Source organism: Falco biarmicus, chromosome 3 (genome assembly GCF_023638135.1).
Source record: "Falco biarmicus isolate bFalBia1 chromosome 3, bFalBia1.pri, whole genome shotgun sequence".
In the NCBI taxonomy this organism is placed as follows: Eukaryota; Metazoa; Chordata; class Aves; order Falconiformes; family Falconidae; genus Falco; species Falco biarmicus.
Genome location: NC_079290.1, coordinates 14,860,256 through 14,886,952, shown reverse-complemented (window position 1 = coordinate 14,886,952; position 26,697 = coordinate 14,860,256). Strand labels below are relative to the sequence as shown.

The window sequence follows — 26,697 nt, the reverse complement described above, 5'->3', positions numbered from 1 at the left end:
GCTGGAAAGGACCTTTAAAGGTCGTTTAGTCCAACCCCCTGGCAATGAGCAGGGACCTCTTCAATGCCTGATCTGTCCTGCTGCTACAGGCCCTACTGAAAAGTCTGTCCCCGTTTTTCTTATAAGGCCCCTTTAAGTTTTGAAAGGCTGCTTTGAGGTCTCCCTGGAGCCTTCTCTTCTCCGGGCTGAGCAACCCCAACTCTCCCAGTCTTTCCTCACAGGAGAGGTGCTTCAGCCCTCTGATGATTTTCATGGCCCTCCTCTGGACTCGCTCCAATAGGTCCATGTCTTCCCCATGCTGAGGACCCCAGAGCTGGATGCAGTACTCCAGGGGTGGGGGGGTTGTCTCATCAGAGCAGAATAGAGGGGCAGAGTCATCTCCCTCAACCTGTTGGCCACGCTTCTTTTGATGCAGCCCAGGACACGGTTGGCTTTCTGGGCTGCGAGTGCACATTGTTGGGCCACATTGAGTTTTTTCATCCTACCGTAGGTTTGCAGGCTCAGAATCATACAACTTGGAACCCAAGTGTGTCAGGTAATGTGGTACCTGAGCTGTTGCATTCTGTCATGGTAGTTAACATCTGAAGACACCTCAAGTGGGAAGGAAAACTATCTTGTCTTGATTTCTGGTTCTCATTTCTGAGATGCCTGGGAAGTTACGCTGGGACATAATGCAGAACTGAACCCAAACTCTGAACCTGAAGGTGGTGGTGGTGGTGGTGGTGAGGGAGTTGTGGGGCTTGTGTTTCTCTCGGTGTTCAGCACTGGGGAAGCTGCTGGTGAGAGTGAGGTGCTGTTGCTGCTTCCTAGTGAGATACAGCACAACTGCATCAAGGATGCAGCTGAAGAGTATAAGACAAAGGAACTGAATAAAAGAGTGGGAATCACTGATCTAACTTTTTTAGAAGACGTCACAAGTGGTGCAAACACAACACGAAGTCAATTATGGCAGGTCAACGCATGAATGGCCAACCAAGTTAAAATTATATGATTGCTTCTGGTAAAGAATTCAAACCTTCACTTTTACAGTTAATGCGCTTACAGAGGAAGTATCTTATTAGTAGTTTTGATTTTGCAGATACGTGCCCAGAGAAAATATGGAAATATCAGTAATCCCATTGAATAAGACATTATATGTCATTTTGGGCAGGTCACCACCTGTGTTTAAGCTGTATATTTGCGCTGTTGTGTGCTTTACAACTGAAATCTAATGAGAAAGACCTACAAAGATTGTATCTTTTAGTGCATCCTTCATATCAAAGTAACAAGGTTGCTAGTGATTTTGACCCAAGCTGGGATTGCTGTTGTTTAGCTTTGTTATTAGTAGCCAAGTTCTAGTAATTTTATTACTTGTCCAATATTTTATGATCAAACCGTAGTCTAAATTAGCACCTTACCATGAAGAAAGATGTACATACCCTTTTAAACTGTGTTGTCTGATAACTGGTAAATCTTATGGGTGGTGAATTTGGGGTGGGATGGGGGAAGGGGGAGCAAACAAATCTGGGCTCAGTAAAAGGCAAAAAGCATTACTCCAGCTTTACATTACATGCTTTGGAACACATTAGTTTTAATTGAGCCCAGGAAGCAAAACTTTTACATTTATTCCCTTTAACATCTTGAAATCTCTCAGAACTGGAGGTAACCGTGCGTAGTACACAGCTTTGGGGCAAGGACCATGCCTTCTGCTGTCATGATCTGACTGAGCAGCAGAAACTGCAGGCTGAAAATTGGATAGGAAGGGAAGAAGGAACTCATTTTCATGTAATTACCTTAGCTTTTCTTCTGGGTGTTTCCTGCTAAGCTCAGTAAAGGAAGAATGTCTGCAAACTGAGTTGGAGCAGTTGCAGATTGGTTTAATTAAAAACCTGAAATACTTAGCCATCATCAGCAAGATTCAGCCTGAACTGACTACAGTTAGCAAAAATCAGTCTTTGATCAGAACAGTTTTTACATAGAAATGGAATGAAATAATACAGAATACCGTCAAATAAGTATTTAAGGTAATATCTGACCTAAATAGATGGTCTATAGTGCCAGCTTCACTACGGTAAGGAGTTACACAGCCTAACATGTAATACCTAGTCTAGGATTATGTCGTTTGTGCGCTGGCAAGCATAAGGCAGCCTGTAGAGTGCTAAGAAAGAGTAAGGTAGGCAAGGGCTGGCTGGGAGAGTCTCTGTGCCGTTTCTCAAGCGCCTGGCGGTGGTTGGTTATCTGCCTTCATGCTGCGCGGTTCTGGAGTTTCCAATGGGACCGTGTGTGTCTCTCTTTGCTCTTCTTAATACAGTCCACAGTGGACCTTCCTCCTCGCTGCTCTCCTCGGAGCTGGAAATCCCGGTGCCTATTTCTGTGCCTGTTGAAGGTCTTTCATAAGGGTCACTGTGACATAAGACTTTCTCTTCTTGGCATTCTTGCCTGTGTGGAAACTTAAGGCTTTCATTGAAGAAGGCAGAAGCCATGCACTCAGCTGCTGTCTTAGCGCAAGCACATAGTAGTTTCTCACACATGCTCCAACCAATACCTTAAAAAGAAGTTTTAGAATTAATGTGTGAAAGCAGTTGCAATTAGTCAACGTATGATTTGCCATGGAGAGATGAGCTTTTGAAAATAAAATTTTCAAATCTGCCTTGAATTTTAGTCTCCAAATTCACCTTTAGTCATCTAAATAGAAGCCTGCTGCCAAGGGGCTGGGCAGCTGACAGTCTGACTGGCTTTAGTTGAATTTGTGAATGTAAAGACACCGACAGCTGACTTCTGTCTCCAAGCATAAAATGTATGAATGTAGTTTTCTCTAGCCTGACCTGGTCACATGGTATAATAACCTTTATCTCAACTAGGAAAAAAGCTTGGGTTTATAGTAAACATAGCTAACATTTTGTAAGCCAGATTTTTCTTTCTATGGTCTATACTCGGCTCTAGAAGCTCACAGGCATGGTGGCATTCAGTCTGTAATGCTTTGATACGCTGTCGCCAGGACACGAAAAATTTCCTCTAATACAAACTTACATTTTGGCTTATGATCAAAGCATACAACTTCAGATCTTGAACTGCTTTCTGCATGACATCCAAGCTTCTTAATTTGTTCCATACAACAGTGATGAGAGAAGCAGCAGCTAAAATAAATACCAGATGTAAATGAAAATTACTTACTCTTCCTGCATCACAGAGTACTTGCAATTATTTTATCTCTATTTTCAATGCCCATTAAAACTGAGAAATTTTAGTTTTCCTAAACTTTTTTTTTTTAGTTTTCCTATCATGGAAAAATCTTTTTCATAAAGAAGAAGAAAACCAACCCAAATCATTCCTACTTTCCTCCTATACCTGTTCCTACTTTCACTGCCTCCTTCCTAATTCTTTTGGTCTCCCACCCTTAACAACACTGTAGGTTTTTAGGGTTTGGGTTTGTTGTTTGTTTTTTTTTTCATCTGAAGACATATAATTACAATTGTGACTGTGACCTAATCTGCTGTGAGAAGCGTCTTCAAGTGTTTAAATATTGTTGGCTGAAAATGTGAAAATTGTGTGAGAGCCTGAGCCTTGACTAGCCTTCATCTAGTCTGTCATACTCAAGCAGTCTTACTTGTGTGCAAGTGTAGGAAAATGGTGTGTGCTGTATGTCAGTGCTGTCCTTAGACCTGATGTGGCCCCAACTACTATGAACTTCCACACAGGGAGAGATTTTTCATTGTAAATATGATGCTCTCAGAGGAGATTTCTTTGCTTTGGTTGAATTCTCTGCATTACTCCAGAATTCTTCCTCTTTGTCACCCATGCCATGCTGTGACACTCAGCCATGGCAGGGCTCTTGGCTGCAGCTTGGGCCATGCTTCACTCCAGCCCTACTTTGTTCTAAAGGACAGTGCGGCACGGGTGTGTGTTAACTCTTGCTTCATAAATCACTTTCCAAACCACCTCTTAGCCAAGTTTCACGGCAACCCTTATATCCTCATGTCTTTTGACATACTCTTCCTTCCGCTCTACCTACCTCCCATCATTCTCATTTCTTATTTTGAGTTAGTAAGTCCTCTCCATATCATTGATGCAATAACAGAATGTGTCTTGGTGACAATGGAGTATTTCAAGTATGTAAGTGGAGATTTCCCCCACACACCCCCCACACCCCCCGAATGCAGTCTGCCTACTGGTACGTAGCTACATAAGGCCCAACAAAAAGTATTCTGATCCTTGTTGCTCCACAGGCACCCCAATAATACCCACAGTTAATGACAGATCATAGAAGAGCCCCCACCTGTCCAGTGCATCAGCAGGATAACCTCTTCCTTCTTGGCCACAGTAGCAACCATAAGACTCAAATTCCTCTGGGCATCGCTCAGTCAAACAGAACAGCATTTCTCCTAGCTGGGGCAGCTCCCTCTTCACTCTGCCATTTCCTCTCTCTTGCAGAAAGGTTAATCGCTCACATACTATAAAGCAAAAAATGTTATTTGACACATCATGTTTCCACTGTTTGGGAGCTCTCTTGTGATGATAGAATTATTTTCAGAGCTATCAGAAACTTTTAAAGACAACATTTTACTATTTGTAAATTATTGTTCCAGTCCATGAACTGTGGCTCTTAGAATGCTACTGAGAAAGACAGCAGAAGGGGGAAAATATTTAAAGGGGAGAGAGATCCCTATGAAGATATAAATTACAAGCCAAATTGGATTGCAATGAGAGTACTTTGCAATCCTTTCTAATCCTTCATAGTTACATTTTCCTTCTAAAATATTCAAACCTAGCTCACTATTCAGTAGCTTCTGTCCTGGAGAATTCAGAAAATAGACTCCTAACTTCTTGTGCTTGCATAGTGATAGCTGGGCTATGACTTTGTAGTGCTGGAGGAAACAATAAACTTATTTTTTTAAAAAATTGAAATATAGTTCAATTTGAGCTGTGATGCCCCCAGCCCAAATGCAGGAGTGATCTGTTGTGATGGTTGCTGTGCTTAACGAGGTTTTGACATCTCCTTGTCCCAACCCTAATGCCTCTGTGGCTTCCTTGAGAGCAAACTGTGTTCCATATTAAGAAAAAAAGAAGTCAGGGAGTCATCTTTTGGGACTTTACCAAGGAAAGGACCTGAAGGGGCTAATGATTGGATAGTAGGAGAGAGAAGGAGGGCTGCTGTTCCCTGTGCATCCTCCTTGCCCCCATAAGTAATCCATCTTCTTTTTTGCATCCCTAGACTGACTCTCCCTGTTTCTTCCAAGGACAACCCTGGATTACTTCCCTGAGTAGGAAATTCTGCCCATGTGCCTGCTTGGATCTTTGCCTACTCAGTTCACTAAGAACGAACCCCAGGTTCATGCACTGATAGGCGCTTTCCAAAAGCTGGTATTTTACGATGAGATTTTCCAGTTTGATGAAAGGCTGGGTTGATTCTTCATGTCTGCTCTTTTCCAGTTCTGGGATTGCTTCTCTCCATTGGGAAGCCTAACAAGATGGATAGGACAGTCCATGAGTGTGGATTTACAGCAGTGACAGGTCTGAAATGTCTTGGGATCCCTGTGAACTCTGAGCAGGAGTTGGAACAAAATCAGAAATGGTGAGAAAAAAGCCAACTCCAGCAAGAATTTGGCAAGAGGTCTGTGAGGAGCAGGGGAAGTTCCTGTTACTGCTTCTGCTGCTTGTAAAATAAAGTTAACTCAAATACATGATTAAATTGCTGCCTAAAAACAAAAGCAAGGGGAAACATTCACTGAGCTCATTTTAGACCCTGCACTGAATGAAAAATTTATGTACAAGCTAATCATAAATAGTTTCTGTAAGTGTTAATGATAGCACATTGGTGGAAGGTATTGAACTGTTGGAAGCTTTTGCAGGTGACTGCATCTCCTGCTGTTATTATAAATACCAATACACATGGGCTTGTCTAACTCGTTTAGAATAACTATAATCTCTATATTTAATATACACCTACATTTTAATACATAGGTAGCTGAACATTCCGTGAGATGTAACTGTGAAAAAAATACTTCATTTACCTTTTCCTGCAGGTTCATCAGGTCCCCTGTCAGACAGTACCAGTTCTGGAGCTATTCCAGAAGAAGCTGTGCTCTGGCCAGCCATGGCAGGGCTTGTCTCTGGAGAGGACATATGCATAGATTAGACTTGCAAAGGTAGAATAAACTCTCATTTCACTAACGTGCCCAAAAGTGCATGTTCTGAACCATAATCAATTGGCAGTCTTCTAACATTTGTTTAATTCATAGTTGGCAGACTGTTCATTAATGGTTAAGCTTTCCTGGTCAGTGTTTGACAGTGGACTGCCATTTCCAGTGCACTCAGCGTTGTGCACCCTATATTCTATGTAATCTATCCAGATTTAGGGAGAAAATATTGTTATTCTGCATATCTATGAGAAATGCTGAGTTCTCAGATAGCTGTGAACAGGAGTAGGGGATTGCTGTAAATTAGATTCAGTCTTTACTTGCCTTTTTCTTTTGTCCCTGCAGATGTGCCTGCAGGAATCTTCTCGGTGGGGACAATTTTGACTTGCATTGAGTTAATATCTCCTGAGAATGAGGCTGGGGAGGTGGTTATCTCTTCCGCTGGGACCACAGCTTCCATAAATCCATCCTCTTCTGAATAAGCAGGAAGAGGAAAGCAGAAGAAGACATGACAAATAAACAGCAAGATTTTCATTTTAGATAGCTGGTCAGAGCAATATCCTCAGGCAGAACTTGTGTGAATTGATGGTCATAGAGAAAAAACATTCAAGATGAGAACTGGAAAAGCAAAGAGTATTCACATCTCTTGCCTTTCAGATGAAAAGACACTGGTTAAATAGGACCAGTTTAACTGCTGATTATTTTTTTCAATTTTATATGTTGCATACTGAGGTAAAGAGCTGTGCCAGTTGCTGAAAATAATATGGCCACACTGAGAGATGAAGCACAGGTGAGATGTTATGAGATGTCATTTTGTGAGTAAAGGGCTTAAAAAAGGTGTCAGTTCACATGAGAGTACCAAAACTGAGAGCAGCATTGGTGAAGGCAGAAAATGATTTGACGGATGCAGAGCTGGGCAGCTGAAGGATTTACTATCTTGTAACCACAAGGAAATATCAAGGGGAAAATAAGTTGAGGTTGAATAGAAGCATAACTTTAAGGAGACTCTTTATCCCAAAAATTAAGTGGGTATTTGTTTTTAGATTATCTGAAGCTTTATTGTTGAGCAGGAACGTTTTGTTTAATTAGGGCATTACTTAACATCATCCTTCTTTTTTAGCCTTTTTTTATATAAGCTAACTTGTAAAAGAAAACACATCAAATGGAAATCAAATGGTTTCATTTTTTTCCTAAATGTCAATATGAAGAACGTGGCATTTCACAAACAAAAAATTTTGAAAATACTAGGGAGCACGTGTTTCCACATGTTCAAAGCCTTTCCTTTTGAGTTCCTTGTCTGAATCTATTAGATGGATTAAACTCCCAATTCATTAAATTTGTCCCTCTGATGTTCTGGCTTTAGTATGTCTTGAAAATAACCTGCCATAGGATAAGAGAATAGACTAAAAAATGGAAGTACTGCTAAGAATGCAATGAAGCCCATGAAAGGCTGCAGAAAGGGATCAATAGCAACACGCTAGTTTTAATAGCTCAGCAAGGTGCGCATTTTATGCCACTTTGCTTGACAGCGATGTGTTGAAATGAAAGTGATTCCTGCTAGCTGTAGAAAATAAAACTGGAGTTTGGGAAATTCTGCGCTTAGCTGAGAACAGATATTACAAATAATCTTCCTGGAGCCATGCAGATCTGCAACACAACACACAGATTTTCTGATCCATTCAGCTTAACAGAGGAGAACAAAAAACTTGGTAATTTTGACCAATGCTTGGTACAGCAGTGCCAAACATCTGTGTTAGGGCTGGAGACAGGGATACTGTTCAGACAGTGTGATCAGAGTCAAAAAATGACTGCTTTCTACTCTCCATATTCAGCGTTCCTTGATGTTTTTTCTGGTGTATTTCAGTCTACCTGAACAATTCTTTCTACGTAAAAGAGGCTGCTGAAAACTTCCAGGTCTACCAAGGTGCTCCACTTCTAGCTGTAGCTACTGGTATGGCTGTGCTCAAAGCACTAACAAGTGCAAAAGCTGGAATAGGTTTTAGAGTGGGAAAGAATTCTGTGAAATTCTATACAATAAAGGAGGCAGCAAAATCAAAGTGAAGCCTTCTGGCAGCAAAGGCTATGAATGTAATTTAAAGGACCAACTATTATATCAGAAAACCTTACATGAAGATATTTTCACAAATACCTGGATGCGGAGTGCAAATGAGTGGCTGGAGGCCGTGAACAGCTAATCCTTCTCAGTCTGGTTTTCTTGGTTGTGTATCTGCTCTCTGACCTGATCTAAATTTGATTCTCTGGCAGCCCTGTTGTCACCACGCATGGAATTTTAACTGTGATGCTTTTAGATGAAGTATTGCTGTGTCAACACAAAAGGAAAGCTGAGAGTCACTGACCTTTTATCAAGAGGACGGAGGGAGCAGGAGCTGTACCTCTGCGGTCCCTTGTGGTAACTGTACAAAAACCAGAGGCATCATGGTAGTGACCTACCAGCTGTATTTCTGCAAGGCATTTCTGGAGTGACTTTAACTGAAGACATCACAAGGCTTAAATAAATATCATGATTTGACTTGTTTTATAAGGAGGGTAACTGGGAGAAATGGAGCAGTTTGCTGAAGGATGTGCAGGTCAGTCAGAAGAACTAGAATTAATCTCCAGAAATCCTGTGCTGCAAATTTTTGGCTGTGACACCACAGTACTTCATAAACCAAAATCAGTTTTCATCTGGAGTTGAGAGTGCCTGATTCATCAACAAAAATATGATCAGTCTCTTACCTCTGGCTTTGGAAGCCCCCAGGACCATCTCACTGGGCTCAAAAGAAATCACTGATGAAGACAGAAAATAGAAACTCGGAAATTAAGTTGCCAGCACAGACTCTTATGAAAAGTTAAGCTGCTGAGAAGAACTTTTTCAGCAAAGCAGGAAGACCCAGGCATTTAATGTATATTTTTTTTCTCAGCAGTTCACTGATTGTTGTAGACAAAGTGATCCTGATATTCTCATTGCTGTGTTCAAATAATGCGCTTTACGCTAACAAAGCAGCAGCATAATTGTGACTGAAGTGGCAAACTCAATATTAAATCCATCTGACAGACAAATACACTGAAGAGGATTAGGTCCAGAATCCCACTATTGCCCACGGAAGGGTGCCACATTTCTCCTGAACACCTTGTGCTTGCATTGGAAGTCAAGTATGGATGAGCAGCTACAAGGCCAAATACTTCCCTAACCTCTAACATACTTCTTTGCATGACAAAATGATATTCATTTGTCAGCTACATTTTTGTAAATTATAAACAGCCATCAAATTATGAAAAAAATTGTCTCTGCATCTTTTTGGGTGTTGTTAGGATCTTGTGATGTGAAGAAGAATGTCTTTGCCTTTGAATGAGCTTCTGAGTAGCACTTAGCTTTGGTTTAATGCAGTTTCCACAGCTGTCAATGGCGAAGCTCCTTTGGGCTAAAATGGGGAAACAACTAGTTAAATGGTAAGGGTTTCTCCAAATGTCTCCTTCAAAGTCTGACTAGCTGTGTTATCTGTGGTATGTTGTCAGCTTTCTAAAATTTCTAATACAGATTTTTATCCCTTGGCAATATTTTGAGACTTATGATGAACCATGCACAAGTAATCGTTTTTTCAGGAAGCAGAAGATGCTACAGATGTGCAAGTACAGGTGCACTCACTCCTTCAGGCATTCTCAGTTTAGTGTTACCAAGCCTCCCAGAAGCAGCCAGAAAAACATGAACGAATATTGGAGCTGTTGTTAGGCAAGAACAAGAAACAGCTGGTAAAAGACCTCCTTAGTAATACAGGAGAGGTATGAAGAAACAGCCAGCACTTAACTTGGCATAAAGCCTTTTCAGGTAGGTACCCTTGTGCCCATAGCACATTTTTAAATTTTTTTCAAAAAACTGTTAAAGTCTGAATCTTTGTTTCCTAAAAAAAAAAAAAAAAGAAAGAAAAACATCCATATGATTTTTCATTATTCCAGATTCCCACTTACGGCAATGGCTCAATTTGAGAAACACAGAGGAGGACACTACAGCTTGAAACCAGGTTCTTGATGTCTCAAAAAGTGCAACTTTCTACCTCTCTCCACTCCCACAAAATGACTCCCATGTTTCTCCGAGTTGGGTGGTGGCTTGGTTGCACCCATCCCATCATCCCATGCACATTGCTTGTGTGCTTGGCAGACATGGGGTCTCCGTACGTGACACAATGGCTTTGCTTGTCATGGGGCCACATTACAAGGGTGCATTGGCTGCATTGGACAACGGGTGGTCCAAGACTGGTCCCCTTCTCTATTTCACTACTGTATGACTTGGCCTTCACTTACTATGTGTGCCCTCCCAGAGCCACCCAGGGCCTTGGATGACTTTTGTCCATGGCCTCATGTCTTGTGCCCACCACGCATGTAGGAAGAGAATAGTTTTCTTATCCCACAGCGATGTGATTTTACAAGCATTCTTCCTGAACAAGATAACCATTGATTGTAGCAGGACAAAAATGAAGCTTGTCAGAAGAACCACTTGGTCTCATGGTTTAGGAACTCACTGAAGAGGCACCAGAATGAGAGGGACTTCAACCTGGACCTCTGCTTCGCAAGTGAATAAACCACCACACTGCTGGCTTTTTTTGCAATAAACCGTGCTCAATCTTTCCTTATGCTACTGCTTGATCTTGTATAATTAAACATCTCTTTAAAGACAAGAACTATGCAATTGGCTATGGGCCCAGTGGCTGGCACCCACACAGGACACCTCTGCCAAACAGCTCACCTGCTGCAACCTGTGTTCCCAGGGGAAAAAAGGCCTGGGTTTTGTTGTAGAGTGCTCTTTCTCAGCCCTTGGGAAACTTACTGGTTAAGCACATTACATGCACAAATTGAAAAATTGCACCTTCTCATTCAGTCTTGAATTTCATCACCAAACCATTCTATCTACTTTTGTATCAGCCCTTTTAGAAGGGCAGAAGGAAAGCAAGCAGCTTGTTCTTCTATTTTACTCTTTCAGCTTTTGGGAACTGAAACCAGTGCTTCTTGCACTGTAACTTGCAAACCTTCTTCCACGGATGCAGTTGCAGCTTGTGTTTCGTCAGTCCCATGATGAAGGAACTCTGCAAAAATACAAACATTCCTACTGCAGAGAGTTATGGCTTAGAATGCTCATTAGACTGGATCTTGGTGTAACATGACCAGAGTCATGAGAATGGAACTTACTTCTAAATAGGATTATTATTGTGCTTTTTATGCTGTTATTACATGACATAAATACAGAAAGAGCAAACCTAATTATTGATAATTACGGCAGCAGTATTAAAGCCTTAATATGCAAAAGGTATAAAAGCCTATAAAGCCTTAGTATATTTATTCACTACTGATACTAAATTCTGCTCAGCAACATACAGTACAATAAACCAAAAATCCCTCAGTCTCTATCACAAAGAGTTTCAACCTAAACAAGAGAAATTGGCTAGCAATCAGCATTCTTTAAATCCCCATTTCAGCAGGTACTTAAATGCATGGCCTATAGTGAAAGGATCAATATAAGAATTAAAATTTTAGCAAAAAACTTAGATGTTTAAATCCAGGTACTTGGCTAGGAATCTTGTTGAAGCACGGCCTTAAATGTGCATGCAAATAGAAAAGGATCCATCTGAAAATATTTTTAATTTGCTTTTAGTGTGTTTCTCTTTATAGTATTTCTAAATGAGATTCAATGTTCTCTTCTGAATTCCTTCTCAGACAGAGGAGTTATTTGGCTGAAATTTTCCCATGCACCCGAGTAACTGCTTGTCACAAAAATGGTGCTTTGATTTATTAGGCTTTTTTTCTCTTCCTTTAATATTTTGACATCTTGCTAAAACATCTTTGCTTCTCAGAAAGGAATTCATAGCTTCTGAAATACTCAGGTTATTTTTCTGTGTATAAACTGGTCTCAATTTAATACACTCCAGTCAAAGAATTACAGAGATAAGGACATACCCTCCATATGAAGTGTCGTCAGCTCTCTCTTGCTGGTTGTTTCTGAAAAAAAGAAAGCTCTCTCATAGACTGAAGGGCAGGAAAGGGGTTTGTCACTCTTTAATCTGAATAGTAAAAATCAGGAGTTCATTGAATTTATTCCTATTAAAGCAAAGATTTAGGGAAATACATCTCAATTTCATTCAATCTTTTCTCTGTAATAAAGAATCTACCAAAATCTTTTTCCTAGAAATTTGTCAGAGTTATTATTTCTTTTTCAAAGTCTCAGCTGGACAGAACAGCTACACAGGAAGATAATAACATGAGTGAACACTAGATAAAAATGTTTCATTCAAAGGATTTTTTTTCCCATTAATACAATCAGGAGCCTAAAATTAGCAGAGGTATTCAGCGAGCTAAAATTGAATCTACCTTTATCAGCAGTGGTAAAACCTGCATGATTTTCCTGTTAGCACCTAACAATTTCCCCTTTCTTTGTGATGCGTTGGAACTGCCATACTTTATATTAGAGCCATCTGATCCCAGTTAGAGATTACTGGCTTACATTAAACAATTTTCTGGCTTTGGTGCAAACTTTCCCTGGCATTTTCTTCTCCCTTGACCTGTTCACAAGGGGATGCATGCATCCGGCACATGGTATAGATGTGTATATCTGTCCTTAGCACTGGGATGTGTGAATACAAGCCAAAGGATTAGAAAAACTAGCATTGCTTTTTCACGTGTCTCAGCTTGGGAGTTCAAAGGTCCTCCCGCTGCCATGCTCTGATTGCAATCCATATGAATTAAGTTTTTAATCCAGCCCTGTTCCCACAGGACAGGTATTCAGCCTTGCAAGGCTGTAATTTCAGCTACAGAGCAGAGATCAGTGTATGACAATGGAGATAAATACCCCCTTCAGCTTCAGAGAGGATTTCTCCTTCCAAGATGGAAACCGAGTAACAGAGCGGAGTAGGTCTATTTTTGCTTTTCCAGTTAGTGTTTGCATGATTGAAGTGAGGATTTGAGCTAGCAATATTTTGGCAGTTTGACATTGCTGCTAGTGACCTCCGTGGGGTCACTAATCCTCCCAAGGATCACCCATTCAGTCAGGTTGGCAGAAGCCTCACAAGGTTGGCAGCAGCTTCCCGCAATTATTATTTTTTTTTTTAATTCATATCTAACAGGAATTTCCCTGTTGCAGCCTGTGCACCTCCAGGAAGAGTCTGGCTCCATCTTCTCTACAAACCCCACTAGGTAGCGAGGACAGGAAAAACATCTCCCCTGAGCCACCTCCTCTTTCATCATGTGCTCCAGCCCCCTCACCAGCTCAGTAACCTCTCCTGGACTTGCTCCAGGACAGCAATTAGTCTACCTTCTTCTTCTCGCTTGGTATTCACTTGAGTAGCTGTAAATGGAAAGGACACATGAAACTGAGAACAGGACAGACTGCCAGATTTATTGCAGGAAAGCACCCAGCTGCTGCTTCATTCTTGTTGGGTCTAATTTGATGCCAGTGGAAAAACTGGCAGGAGGAGGCAGTCAATGTGATCCTTATTATTACCTGTAACCAGAGACGGACAGAAAGAGACGTCCAGCCCATTCAAGGAAGAGTTAATATGCGCATTCACAAAGCATTCAATGGCATCTTTGTCACAGTTGCAGAGAAACTGTTCACAGGGATCCCCAGACTCTGGAAAGAAAACAAAAATCCAAACAAGGTACTACTGAAAAATCTTTTCTGTGTCCTGCTTCTTCATCTCTGCAAGAACTGTGTCTATAATCATCAGTGCAAACCTATTGATACTGTGCTGCTTCATGTTAAACACAGTCAAGTTTCATAGTCCAATCCAGTTTCTGAAACGCCAACCTGGCATGGCTGGTGATAGACTTCTTGCTTGTGTTGTTTTTTCTACAGAGTATCGAGGACTACAGAGCAGTACTTGGCTACCTCTAGTTTTTCCATGGAAAACTTAATCTAGCTGGTACCAGCTTTGACATTTCACAGACTTCATTAAAACATGTCTAAAAAACTCCAAACCTCATGAAATCACAGTCCACTACCCAAGCCTTTCATGCAAGCTGTGATTTCCTTCTTATAAAGGATATGAAACAGTTTCCCAGGAAATACCATCTTACCATTTCAAAAGCTTCTACCTTCCAGAGTTTCAAAAAGCATTGACTTTCCATAGCTGTCATACTCATGTTTTGTATTTTTAATGGGGACTATTCTCCCCCTGCCCCCCCCTTTCTTTGCTTTGAACAAAATGTTATCTGATTATAGAAAGAGCTAAAAAAGTACTATTCACGTTTAATGCTCTTGGATCTTTATACATTGGCCTAAATAGCAAAAATGTTTTTAATTTGAAACAAGAAAGGGAAATTGTTTAAGCAACAATCTGAGTCAAACTGAAAAGGTATTAGTTTTGGGATTCTGCTCCTCTTTGCTAGTATCCCATAATCATGTTCTATCATACAGTCTGAAAGCCAATACTTGCAGAAAAATTCTATTAAAAATGATTAGGCATCAAAAAGCCCCACTCCACACTTGCCAGGACTGTACCAGTATTGCCTGGAGTAGCTCCTATTACAACAGCATGGCCCCTGCCCTCTTTGGTTGTAGCTGAGGAGTGTACACAACACTGTGAACAAAGAATTTGATCCCTCAAAGTATACAAAAATCAGGCCTTCGAGCTTCAGAAGGGAACTTTTCACAGTGTGTCCCCAGCATCTGCTGCATTTCTGATGTGTAGAGACACCTCAAGTGATGCTTCATGGTCCTGCAGTCAGTGAAACCTCAGCAAGAGGCTGCCTGTTACAGGAGCCCTGGTGAGTTTCTAATTATTTGAATTCAGTTTTCCTGCCTAGTTGAGTGTTGATGCCTCTGTGTATTCTTGTCACAGCACCCTCCAAACTATCAAGCTGCAACAAGGTCTTTTTACCATCTCATACCAGCACACTCCTCATAGAGTGCCTCCACCACTTTCTCCTTGTCTTACCTCACCCAGGGGGTGTGTGTTCTCTTCCTCGGCTGCTCTCTCTTCCTCGGCTGCTCTCTCTTCCTCGGCTCTCAACCCCTTCACTTAACCAGCCACAGCTGCACCTTATCTATATCGGCCAACCCACCGCCCCTGAGGCCAGCCCACAGTTGTATATTATCAATGCTAATTAACCCAGCTTCATTCCTCTACATATTCCTATTTCCATTCACCCCTAAGCAGAACACTTAATCCCTTAAAAATCCATAGATGGAGATAGTTTCTGCTTAATTTACATATGGCTTTTGGTAGATAGACCAGAATGAACTTCTTAGTCATGGTGAGGCTCCAATATTAAGCTCTTGTGATAGGTTAGTCTTACCACAGGTCAGGTTTTCAGTAGAGCAACTGACAGCATCTGTAGAAATCTTTGATGGGTCCCATGTGCACTCCATCTCCATTGCTTCCTCATAGCATTTGCGGTGCTGGAAGCAGCATCTTAATGAAATAACACAGAGTTCACCAATTCAGTTTCAGTTCAAGATCAGGCTGCAATGCTTTCAACTTGCTCTTACACAAGAATGCCAAAGATGCCAAAGGAGAAAAAGGGGTCCTCATTGAGGTCCCTTGACACAAAAAAGGCTGAATACTGCTTTTCCCTGAGTCAGTCTAGTGGGATAAGTACAGCTGGATGCAAAACTTGGTGGTGGGAGCAGGTCTGCGTGCTGTGGGAGACTGCACATCCATGTCTGTCCTGCGGTGGTACCTGAGTTCTAACAAGGACTCTACAGGCAGTTTAAATGAGAAATCCACTACCACTGCCCAAATATCCACCCACAGCACTGTCAGCTTGCTGCCAAAAAGTCCCCCTCAGCTCTGCTCTAGAGGCCTCAGATCTAGTCCTGCCACCAGCTTTCTCACTGCAGATTTGGGGAACTACACAGAACCTGGCAGTCATGGAGGGTTAATGTCTCTGCAATGCCTTGTGAATCCCTGTGTCTCACTGAGACCATATAAATACAGGCAGAGTTACCCTCTGTTTCTTGTACTTTCTCTTCTATGCAACAATCAGAATAAAAATGCACCATTTAGCCATGGGAAGGGGGTACAAACTATTTTTCTCTCACTGGGGTAAAGCATTTTTCTCCTACCACCACACAACAAAGTCTGTTAGAAGCCTTGCGTTTTCCTACACCCCAGCTGTCATGCAAACCTCCAATGCCTGCATGACCACTTTAGCTGTGAATAGCAATGGAAAGTCAACTGAAACAATAAGCTCTTCATCAATATTCTCTTCTCTTCAGCTCTTCTTGAACAGACAAGTCATCTGCTTCTGTATTATAGGAGCATCTCTGTGCACTGACATCAGCTATAAATGAAACGCCGGTAAAATACTCAATCATCATTTACCTCATATAAAATTGTTATATAGCTTAAGCAGGCACTTGCTGTTAGATTTAGACTGAAATATCCTCATTTCAAAGAAATGGACTCAGAACATGGGTCTGTTATTGAATTGCCATTGGTCTTGACCTTGCTGAATGCAAAGACAATGTTAACGCTCAAAGCCAGCACCTGCTGCCAGGAAGATGACGATGTAAGGAGTTAACTTTAGTTAAGTGCATGTGGCATTTTGTTAAAGACGCGGTGAATGTGTTATCACACACCACCCATGGCCCTGCATATGCTCGGAACCCACCGGCAGACAGAAGCACTCCTGCGCTGATCAGAGCAGGGAGCAAACACCTGCCCCTTGCAGGCTCCCTTCTAGGCTACACATTCACTTTTCTCACTTCCTATATTTAGGAAGCATTTAATATTTAATCACTTACTATATTAATAAGTAATTATTACACCTTTGAATTTGTCCTCACAACCAGGGAAGCAATCCAAGTCCTAACCATGATCAGACTTTTGACTTTGGTGAAAGGCATCAGCGATGAGGTTTGCTCAGGTTGCCAGCAGCGGATCAGAGCTCATGAATAGCGTCATCCCAGCCAATGAAGTTTCAGAGTCCAATTTCCTGCACGCCAGTGTCTCTGCTGCTTGTTAGCGGCTTTTCTCCCTGCTGTGACCTGGTCTAGGAGACTGCAGGAGTGCATTGAACACAAGCGAGCGTGCATGGCATTCAGCAGAGAGGCCCTGAAGGTTCCTCCCCACCACAGATGCTACTGCGCCTTGTTTCAGAGGCGAGGCTTAAGTTTGTAATCTGCATCAGGAACAGGGTTTTAAACACACAGCTGATGAAACATGTCAAGACCCATTCCTGTCTCTGCCTGAGGTCTAGTGAGGTGTCAGCACCTGAAAGCTCCTCTAACTGCACAATTGGTCTGATACAAACTCCCTGCAGTTCTTCTTTGTTTAGAGCATCACAATTGCATCAACACTTACTGCAACAGTTAACCTGAAAATTTATTTGCCTTCCCTGCGTGAGCAGGGATTGTAAGGCATAGATTGTTCTCTGGGCATGCTTCTCTTTCCCCATGGACTATGGAGGTAGACTAGGCTCCTAATGTAAATATGACACTTAGCTACTGTGGGAAAAGGTCGGGCTTATGGGCACAAACATTTTCCAGTGCCTTAAAAACCTACAGTGTGATGCTCAGCCCTTTTTTTTAATGGAAGAGACATGGCAGTGACAAAATCCAAGGTTTGAAAAACTAATTTCTAAGAAATAAAGTTCACAAAACAATTGCAATGCTGTGGGAACTGTGTCTGAGAAAGACACGTAGCAGCCACCTGTTTGGGGACTTTCTTGAACCAAGGGCATATCTGTGTCAGTGGCAAAACAATAATCAGTCTCCATTTACTCCAAACTGCAGTGAGGTTGCCATGCTGCTAAGGAAATATCACCGCAGGGCTGCTAACCAATTTGTAAACACAAACTGATTCTGTGGACGTTTCTCAGGAAAAAAACTGCTGATAGACCCTTCTGCTGTTTCTGTATTTATGCTGCTCTGCATTAAAATGAAGCTGAGTGAAGCAAAAGCCCAGGTGCTCAGCTTTTTGGGTATCAATCCATTGAACTGACTTGAGCTCTCGTTTTAGCACGTCACCAGGATTGTTCAGAAAACCTTTCATAAGAAGTCTCATGGCTTTTTTTCCGGTAGCAGGGTTAGATCTTCATTTTCCCAACCCATGCTGCAAAGTGGATGGATTAATTTCCATTTAGCTATAGGCATTAGCCCTTTTTGAGCCATTGCTGTCTTCACTCAGGGAATTGATACATTGCTGGAAAAACTTTTTTTTTTTTCTGTTTAGACATGATGGATCTTGATTCTCTTTGAATTTCTTTTCACATCTCCTGCTGGCATAAGTGAACAACCATTTGATTGTCCTGGTCTGAGGTTACTTTTTTTCTCACTAGCCTAGTCAGGGTCTGGGGCAGTATCACTCCAAAGCACAGAATGGAGTTTGGATGGTTTTGCTCCTGGTGCATGGTACTAGGAGAAGCCATTGAGCTACAGTGATCTCTGTGCCTGGATGCTCCAGTGTCTTACAACCTCAACGTGTACACAGGTAATCTACTGAACCTCCTAACTGCCACTTGAAGTCATACTTCGCTGTAACCTGATTATATTGATGCTTAACCTCCCTCATATGCCAACGCTTTCATTATAATCCACTATGAGCTTACATTGCTGGTGTATTACACAGGTTCCAATACCACCACTTTGATAAGACTGTAAACCCACTAAACTGCTCTCCCAGCCACCTTATTAAAAGGTCCTCCAGTTTTAGGAACCGATTTAAGTGCAAGACACAATTCCCCAGTACAACAAAATTACATTTTGTTCACAAAGGTCTGTTCCGAATTTAGAGGCCCCTGGGTAAATGTATGTCAAGGACATGGATATAGTGTTTATTTACTCTGTTGCATTAGTGGCCACTCTTTGCAACCAGTTTAAACCAGCTGCACCACCAGGCTTGCACTGGTGGAATTACATGCAGGTGTGGGGTACTCTGCTTTTATCTGTAGGCTGGGAATATTTCTCTGCATCAAAGTGTGGGAAAATAAAGAGACAGTCTGAACTAGGAGAAAAAAAAGAAGCACGTGGATCATTACATGCTGTAGATTATAACCACCTCGACTTCATCTGTTTCCAAGCCATGCTGTAAGGCAACTGGTATGGGGTGTTGGCCCAGCAAAAAGATAGTGCTCACCAGCAGGTAGGAATAACACAGGGCAGGGCTGAAGTTATCTTTTGTAGGTCATATCAGCTATTGAGGTTGCAAGTGAGGGATCACTAGATTCAATAGGGCAGGACGGTGTGGGACTTACCCTCTGAATAAATCTGATTTTTTACAATTGTTGTTAAATCGTTTAGGCAAGTGTTATGCTTCAGGTATCAGAGCACGAGGGCACTGACAGTCAGGGACATCTGGATAAGACTTACTCGTCAACTTCATCCACAGGGAGCCCTTCCATCTCAAACCGGCAAGAGCAACCATAGTCTTCAAAATCCCTGGGACAAAAGCCAGTAACACACTTCATTTTGTTCACAAAGTTGAGCAGGGCAGGGAAGTTAGTGAAGATGGACTGTAACCACGTGAAGTGAGAACCCAGGCAGTCTGGAAAGAGAACAGCCATTAAAAAATTCACGGTAAATAGGGGTGAGCCAGGAGTGGGTCACACATGGGTGACACTGACGTCAACACAGAGCCTGAACAAGGCAATAACACAGGGATGCTGAGCAATCCTTGACACTCAGCAGTATTTAGTATGATAATATTCTCTGGGGAAATCTACAGCCTCAAAAATCCCTGTTTGTTTTCCGTGTATATAAAAGGAAACTCCATGGGATTTCTGTTTGGTGCTCACGTGCAGCTGGAACACATACTTACCAAAAAACAATGCAACACTTCCCACATTTTGAAAGACTCCATTGAAGAATGTGGCATTGTCTAAATAAAAAAATAAACAAACCACATTTCTTTTAAAAAAAATACACGACAAGAACTGACCCCAGACTGCCCCTGAGATAAGAGTTACTAGCTATTTGCTAACAGCACACTTCCCTGCAATGCTTCTGGAGTACAAGTGATTCCCCACTGCCATGCAATACTGTGGAAAGTAAAGCTTAAACCATTCTTACTCGAAATTCTTTCAGGTGCGTTAAGAAGCTCTGGCAGGAACGCTGGTGGCTCCAATTCTTGCCCACCTACCTCAGCAAACAAATTTGAGGAGAAAAGATGTTTAAACAGATAAATAAATAAAAGCAACGAACCAACAACATATACTTCATTGTGACATGTACTCTGCAGGCATTTTGAATACCACCCTACACGAGCAAGCTGACTTATTAAAGCCATGAAATACTCCATCCGCACACAGAAAAACCCAGAAGCGTACTGGTAAGTCACATTGACTTCAGCTTAAAAATCAGTCCTCTGTTAAACCGAGGTATTGCTAGTGAGGATGTGCTAACCCTTGTACTCCTGTGCTCTTCTGAACAGTAGCACTTACTGGGATGTATCAGTAGAATTCTATAAAATTGTTTTAGTTGCCCGATACTTTCATTGTCCAGAACGTTTCTACTCTGTAACCCTGTGCTCTTATTTGAAGCAGGTTATTTGAAGTCAAGAGGTTTGAGTTTTCTGATTCCTTATTGCCTGTTGCCTTATTGCCTCTCTTCCTATCACTATTTCTTCCTTAACTTAATTATCTACTTTTCCTTGTGAGGATGCTGTTGTATATTTTCTAGACATTTATCTTTTTACTGTTTGCCATTACCTGAATTAGGGTGAAACCTAATACTTATTTTCTCCCTTCCCATTTATATTTCTCCTTGTTCTTATCTTCTGCATGATTTTAAAAGAGATTTTAGAAATTTGGATTTATTTATATTTCATCTTTCTCTTTTTCTTTTTTTTTTTAAAGGTCATAAGTCAAGGGCATTTATGAGCTCAAGCATCTAGAAATAACTCAGAATAACTGGCATTAGGAAAGCTGTCCATTTTCTCTGAATCTGAAAAGAATTCAGAATCTGAATCTGAAAGATTGTGGGAAAGAGTTGACAATTATCTTGCTATTCTGTTGCATTTTCCTGCAATAAATGTAGGTGTAAGAGAGTAAAGCAGAGTAGTGGGTTCTTTTGATACAAGGCTTAACTCTCTGTTTAGCAAAGGGTTAGGAAAGAATAGAACTTTTTTAGATTGTAAATAAGTGCCTTCTCAGGATGTCTACAACTTTTCTGTAGTGAACAAGATGATCATGGTAACAGTCATAAGCCTCCAGCAATTAATTTCTCAACTTTAGGGGCAGAATATGGATATGAGATTGAAGGAGGCAAGGAGAGGTGCTTCCTCTGAAGTTATTCTTTCCCTGAAAGTCTTGCTTACAACAAAAATCTTTCAGATGAACAGCAATCAGTCAGAAGTGTCCTTCATCGCAGCAAGGTCTGAAGGGAACTGACTGTTTTCCACAAACCAGAAAAGGTCTCCCAATAAATGCTGGCCTTTTCACAGAACTGAAACAAGTCTGTTGAAAGCTTGATGGTCACGAGGAATTAAGATTCAAGCAAAATCATGGTGTACCTTGCAAAATTAACAGCACTGCATGCTATGCATTCAATCACATCCTTGCTAAAGAAAAACTGCCCCTTATTTTCTGGCTTAACACCTATATCTGCTCTGCAATGACAAACATCTCTCCCCCAAGGCATGTTCTATCATCAAGTGCATCTAGAGCCAGATTTTGACAGGCTGCATAACACCATGGCTCAAACACAGTGTCTGTTGATGAATAGCCCTTGATCATTTAGACTTTTCAGCAAAATTTTGGAAAACATGAAAATCCCATTGAGTTGAAATGACACTGAGGAGCATACTGATGAAGCCACGTTACAGAACTGCTGGAAGTTGTGATTGCTCCAGCATCCTTCAGTTGCTCTTAGTTCTTCTCAGAAAATTTAATTTGCACACACCCAATTAATACATAAATGTTTGAAGCTCCCATGGAGAAAAATCTCTCCCACAGGGTCAGCAGCTTGGTAAACCTTTGGCTCTTACAATCCTTTCATTACAAAGAACTGTATTTCTAATTGTCACTGAGTCAAGATCAATGAACCACTGTTTGCTAACAAGATCACTTAATTTTGTTTAAATTGGGGGGCAGGAACAAAGAGACAATGCTTTCTGGATGAATTATTCTCTGTTCTTTTGCTACCATGTCTTTTGGGGCTATTGGTCCTACATCATTCCCTGTAGAGCCAGTGAAAATTGCACTACAAAAATCAGTCCTTCAAACCTCAGAAGCCCCTGGGGAGGTCAGCTTCTCTCGCCTTTCTCTGAAACCTGCTAAATGACTTGGCATATGTCCTGAGGAGACTTGTGTGATACATCTGCTCTTGGGCTTTCCAGTAGTATGCCTTATCCGCAGAATGTCTTTCAACATTCAGATACATGTAAAAATGTTTCTGGACTGTGTCTGTGATGCTGCCACTCCGACAACACTTTTCTGAAGTGTTATTTCAAAAAAGCCCATTAAAAAACCATCAGTGCACCTCCAGTTATTTTGGTTTTGTTGTTTGTTTTTTGTGGGTTTTTTTTTTTTGGCAACTGCGGCTAATTAAAATGCCATAACATAGGGCATGAACACAGTTACAGTCTTCAGGGAGTGGAAACCTTGATTGTGCAGCGAAAATCCAGGGTGCAGCAAACCCTACCTATTTGATTTATTCAAGGTAAATCACATTAGCTCCTCACAGAGATGCTAGTTCATGCATGGATATTTGCTTCAGCCAAAGCAGAGATCAGCAGAATAGATCCCACAAAAATATTAATCAATAATTCTCTCCAAGCCTAAAAATGGTAACATTTTAAATCTTTGTGCTCAGATTGTGCATAGCTGGGGGAAAAGCATATGAAACTGTGGCACAGGCTTTGGAGGTTTGAGAGGAAATATCCTTCAAATGTTATGTCAGAAAAATTTCTGAGTGTGCAGATACTTCTGAGTGCACCAGATATTATCAATATATACAATCCTCTTTACACCTGGGGACTAAATACCCCTTTATTTTTTTTAAATAAACAGTGTAGTTATTTTGGTATTCTCTGTCACTGCAGTGGGAAGTGCTTATGTTCTTGCTAATTTCTATTCGTATAGTAGGAGTCTTCAGGTTCAGCTTCATCAATGTATTTTAGCCCATGTGTTTTGTGTTAGACCTGCTGCTGTACCAACTTCTAATGCACACGCCACCTTAGAAGAGAGGCAACTGGTGAAGTTGAAGTAGGTCAGCGCAGAGTTTTGTCTATGCCAAGATGCTCAGCTTCCTTTTTCCTTGGGAAATAACCCCATGGAGGGACCAGAAACGGTGTTAGACTTTCAGGCGTCTTTACCTGCACACTGCTACTCTTAATGACATTCTTACATGGTGCAAGGACTGAAGAAATTTGGAATGTTTGCCTATGCCTGTCGCTGGAAGCTCATTCGCTCGCTATAATAGTATCTAAGGAGTTATATGAAAATAACTCCAAGACTATTAGTAAAATTTGAAGGAGGAGCATTAGCTGAACATGAGTTATGTTTCAGGATGCACTGAACGGCTTGGAAAATTTAGACAATACACTTCTATTTAACGAGTAGAATCTCTTTCCATGTAACTTGTAACTATTTTAGAGTCCAAAGGACTTAAATAATGACCAAATGCTGGCAGAAGGGAAGTCACAATTTTTTGGTAATATTTTTAAGCCCACTAAATGTTTCTTGTTTCACTACAAGTCCTGATAAAAATATAAGTACTCCACAGATAAACTTATGTAAATCCATTTGGGCATTGAATAACTAGGTTTGAGGGGACAGAAAGCACGCTTCTAAATGATTGTTTCCAAATGCACATACTTAAAGTATTATTTAGGTATAAATGTCAAATAATCATAAAAATATATTGCCACTTACCACTGTGTAACACCATCGACATAGACACCAGCAGGAATAGAATCATTTTTTATTTAATCCAGAGAAAAGAAAAAGTCACACAGCAGACCGGTATGCCTGGTGAATTAAGTGAAATATTAGGCAGAATGTTATCTCTTGAATCTGGGAATGGGGAGACATCAGCTTAGAAAATCACCCTTTTGTAGCCTGGCCATATTTCTCCTTGATGCAATTCAGTTTTTACCCTTATCATACTAAATGCACATATTAAAGCAATGATGAACCTTATTAATCCTTCAGATTTTACCAATGATGTTCTCTATAAACCTGACAAATAATTGTTTTGGTATTGCTTTAGGTGAGTCAACAGGCTCTGCCGAAATACCATAGACAGGGAAAGTCCATTTTGCAATAAAATGGTGTACTTGAAGTTTCTTTTCTTTTGCAAACAATTTTCACATCTTACTTGATTTAACAGGATGTTTAAACAATTCTTCACATTATGTTTAAATGCAGATATTGTGAAACACTCTGTAAATGAAAAGACATTCTGGGATTACTTCTATTGAACCCAGTTAATCTGCAGTCCATTATATAATTTGCTTCACATCACAAAGATATCTCCCATTTTGTAGTTGACCATTTAATCTGTGTTGAGACTGATCTAATGTATCATATATTTACACTATGTTGTTTGATGATCTTCAGGTTCTGGGTGTGCTTGTCCTTACAGAAACGTGTGCACAGAATTCTGAAGCAAAAAGCCTTACACTAGCATGCATTAAATGAGACAATAGACTGGTTTTGAACTACAGTCATTGATTACCCTAAATTAAGAATGATTTTCTAAGTAAGTCAGGCAGGGAATTTTTTACAGCCAAATAAATGAACATTTATTCATCAGTTTTCAAATACGTATCTACTGCATCATCTACTACTGCGATTATCTGCTCCCCTAAGGTCAAATATTGCACTCATTTCTACTAATAGATCTTGTTAATATTTCACCAGGAAGTGAGGTTATAAATCTAACAGCTCTAAATATTTATAGTCTATCACAAATCTCTTACCTAAACTTCAGTCTACAACTCCCCAGTCCCAAATAGCTGATTCTGCATTGTCTTCTTCCTGATGCCCGTTTTACAGAGTACATCTAGAAAGGCTTACCTTGAGGAATATTACTCGAAAGCAGTTGGATGGAGGACAAATGGACTTCAACAAAGTCAGTACTAAGCGATTTATACCCACCTGGATATAGACCTCACCCATGTGATCACTTCCTTTATCAATCCCACTTCAACATTTATTAATTAATTCTTCCATGAGATTCCTGAGAGTTATTATGCCCACAGTGTATCTTAGTAATATAGCTCCAGCCATGTAAAGGATCTATACTGAGAAGTCTGTTCTGCAGGTGCATTCACCATATAGTAACTTCCCCTAATACTCTTGGCTGTAATTAAACAACAACCATCTCATTGTTATTAATCACTCACAAAATCTCTGGGGCATGTGAATATGGCTTTAATAGCTTAGCAAGAGGTAGTGTTCAGTGATGAATGATGAGTGAAAATGTATACAGCTTTGAACACTGGCATTCCTCAGGGTTGAGTATCCTGCTCTCATCTATCCATGGCGGCTCTGATCCAAGCTGACTGAAATCCAGGGCAAGGCTGAGTCACTGAGCTTTGGGAAGGCTTCTCCCCATCACTTCTGCCAGGGGCAGACACAGCTACCCTTCAGAGATGCCATCAACAAAAGGCAAACTGTCCACTGAGTTTTAACACGGAGGAGTGAGAAATCTGACAAGTTGGGAATTGTAAAAGTATGTGAACAAAAGGCTTGCCTCCTCCAAGGCCCTGGGAGCTGCACGGTCTTCAGAAAGGCCCTTGATGCTGTCTCCCATAAGATCCTCATAAAGAAGCTGTTGGTAAATGGGCTGGATGAGCCCAGTGAGGAGGGTTGAAAAGTGGCTGAGTGACAGGGCCCAGAGGGTGGTGGTCATGGTACAAAGCCTAATTGGAGGCCAGTGACTAGCGGTGTACACCAGCGGTCAGTACTGGGTCCAGTCTTGCCTAACATCTTCCTTAATGAGCTGGATGCTGGGGCACAGTGTACCCTTGGCAAGTTTGCAGATGACACTGAACTGGGAGGAGCTGCTGATACACCAGAGGGTCATGCTGCAGCCAGTGGGACCTTGACAAGCTGGAGAAATGGGCCAACAGGAACTTCATGAAATTCAACCAGAAGTGCAATGGCCTGCACCTGGGGAGGTAAAAGCCCATACACCGATCTAGGCGGGGGGGCAGCCAGCTGGAAAGCAGCTAGGCAGGAAAGGTCCTAGTGGACACCAAGTTGAACCTGAGTAAGCAGTGTGCCCTTGCAGCAACGAAGGCTAAAGGTATCCTCGGCTGCATTAGGCAAAGGATTGCCAGCAGATTGAGGGAGTGGATCCTTCCCCTACCCAGCACTGGTGAGGCCACATCTGGTGTACTGTGTCCAGTTCTGGGCTCCTCGGTATGAGACAGACACGGACAAACTTGAGGAAATCCAAAGGGCTACAAAATTATTAAGGCACTAGAGCACCTCTCATATGAGGAGGGGTTGAGAGAGCTGGGACTCTCCAGCCTAGTGAAGGCTCAGGGGGATCTCATCGGTGCCTATAAATACCTGAAGGGAGGGTACAAAGAGGATGGAACCAGGCTTTTTTCAGTGGTGCCCAGTGAAATGGCAAGAGGCGATGGGCACAAACTGACACACAGGAGGTTCCCCCTGAACATCAGGAAACACTTTTTTACTGTGA

At 41.4% G+C, this 26,697-nt stretch overlaps 1 protein-coding gene across 8 annotated transcripts; it reads right to left on the bottom strand.

Moving 5' to 3' along the window:
- Positions 1 to 783: 783 nt before the first annotated feature.
- On the bottom strand, positions 784 to 25,362 carry OC90 (otoconin 90). Of its 8 annotated transcripts, none has more exons than XM_056333506.1 (16): positions 25,143 to 25,362; positions 23,916 to 24,011; positions 20,113 to 20,178; positions 19,862 to 19,921; positions 19,414 to 19,588; positions 15,399 to 15,514; positions 13,603 to 13,731; positions 12,063 to 12,104; positions 11,138 to 11,194; positions 8,853 to 8,903; positions 8,474 to 8,578; positions 6,441 to 6,590; positions 5,991 to 6,089; positions 4,256 to 4,430; positions 3,010 to 3,116; positions 786 to 2,524 (listed from the first exon to the last, which is right to left on the bottom strand). In XM_056333506.1, the coding sequence occupies exons 2-16, from the start codon at positions 23,959 to 23,961 to the stop codon at positions 2,214 to 2,216; spliced, it is 1,689 nt and encodes a 562-aa protein (XP_056189481.1). In that variant the 5' UTR covers positions 23,962 to 24,011; positions 25,143 to 25,362; the 3' UTR covers positions 786 to 2,213. The 8 variants fall into 8 exon arrangements, with proteins under 8 accessions (XP_056189483.1, XP_056189484.1, XP_056189481.1 ...); XM_056333505.1 differs by lacking the exon at positions 25,143 to 25,362 and adding an exon at positions 25,062 to 25,134 and having other exon boundaries at positions 787 to 2,524; XM_056333507.1 differs by lacking the exon at positions 25,143 to 25,362 and adding an exon at positions 25,062 to 25,134 and having other exon boundaries at positions 797 to 2,524; positions 8,474 to 8,530.
- Positions 25,363 to 26,697: the final 1,335 nt, after the last annotated feature.

Bases quoted from the DNA above. Each gene is read 5' to 3' on its own strand.
- OC90 (XM_056333506.1), bottom strand. From the start codon at position 23,961: ATGATTCTATTCCTGCTGGTGTCTATGTCGATGGTGTTACACAGTG. The intron at 3,117-4,255 runs GTGGGGGCTCTT...TATTTATTTTAG, and splicing joins CCTGCTGATGCACTGGACAG to CTGCTGCTTCTCTCATCACT. The intron at 2,525-3,009 runs GTAAGTTTGTAT...CTTCTTTTTAAG, and splicing joins CTTTGATCATAAGCCAAAAT to GTATTGGTTGGAGCATGTGT.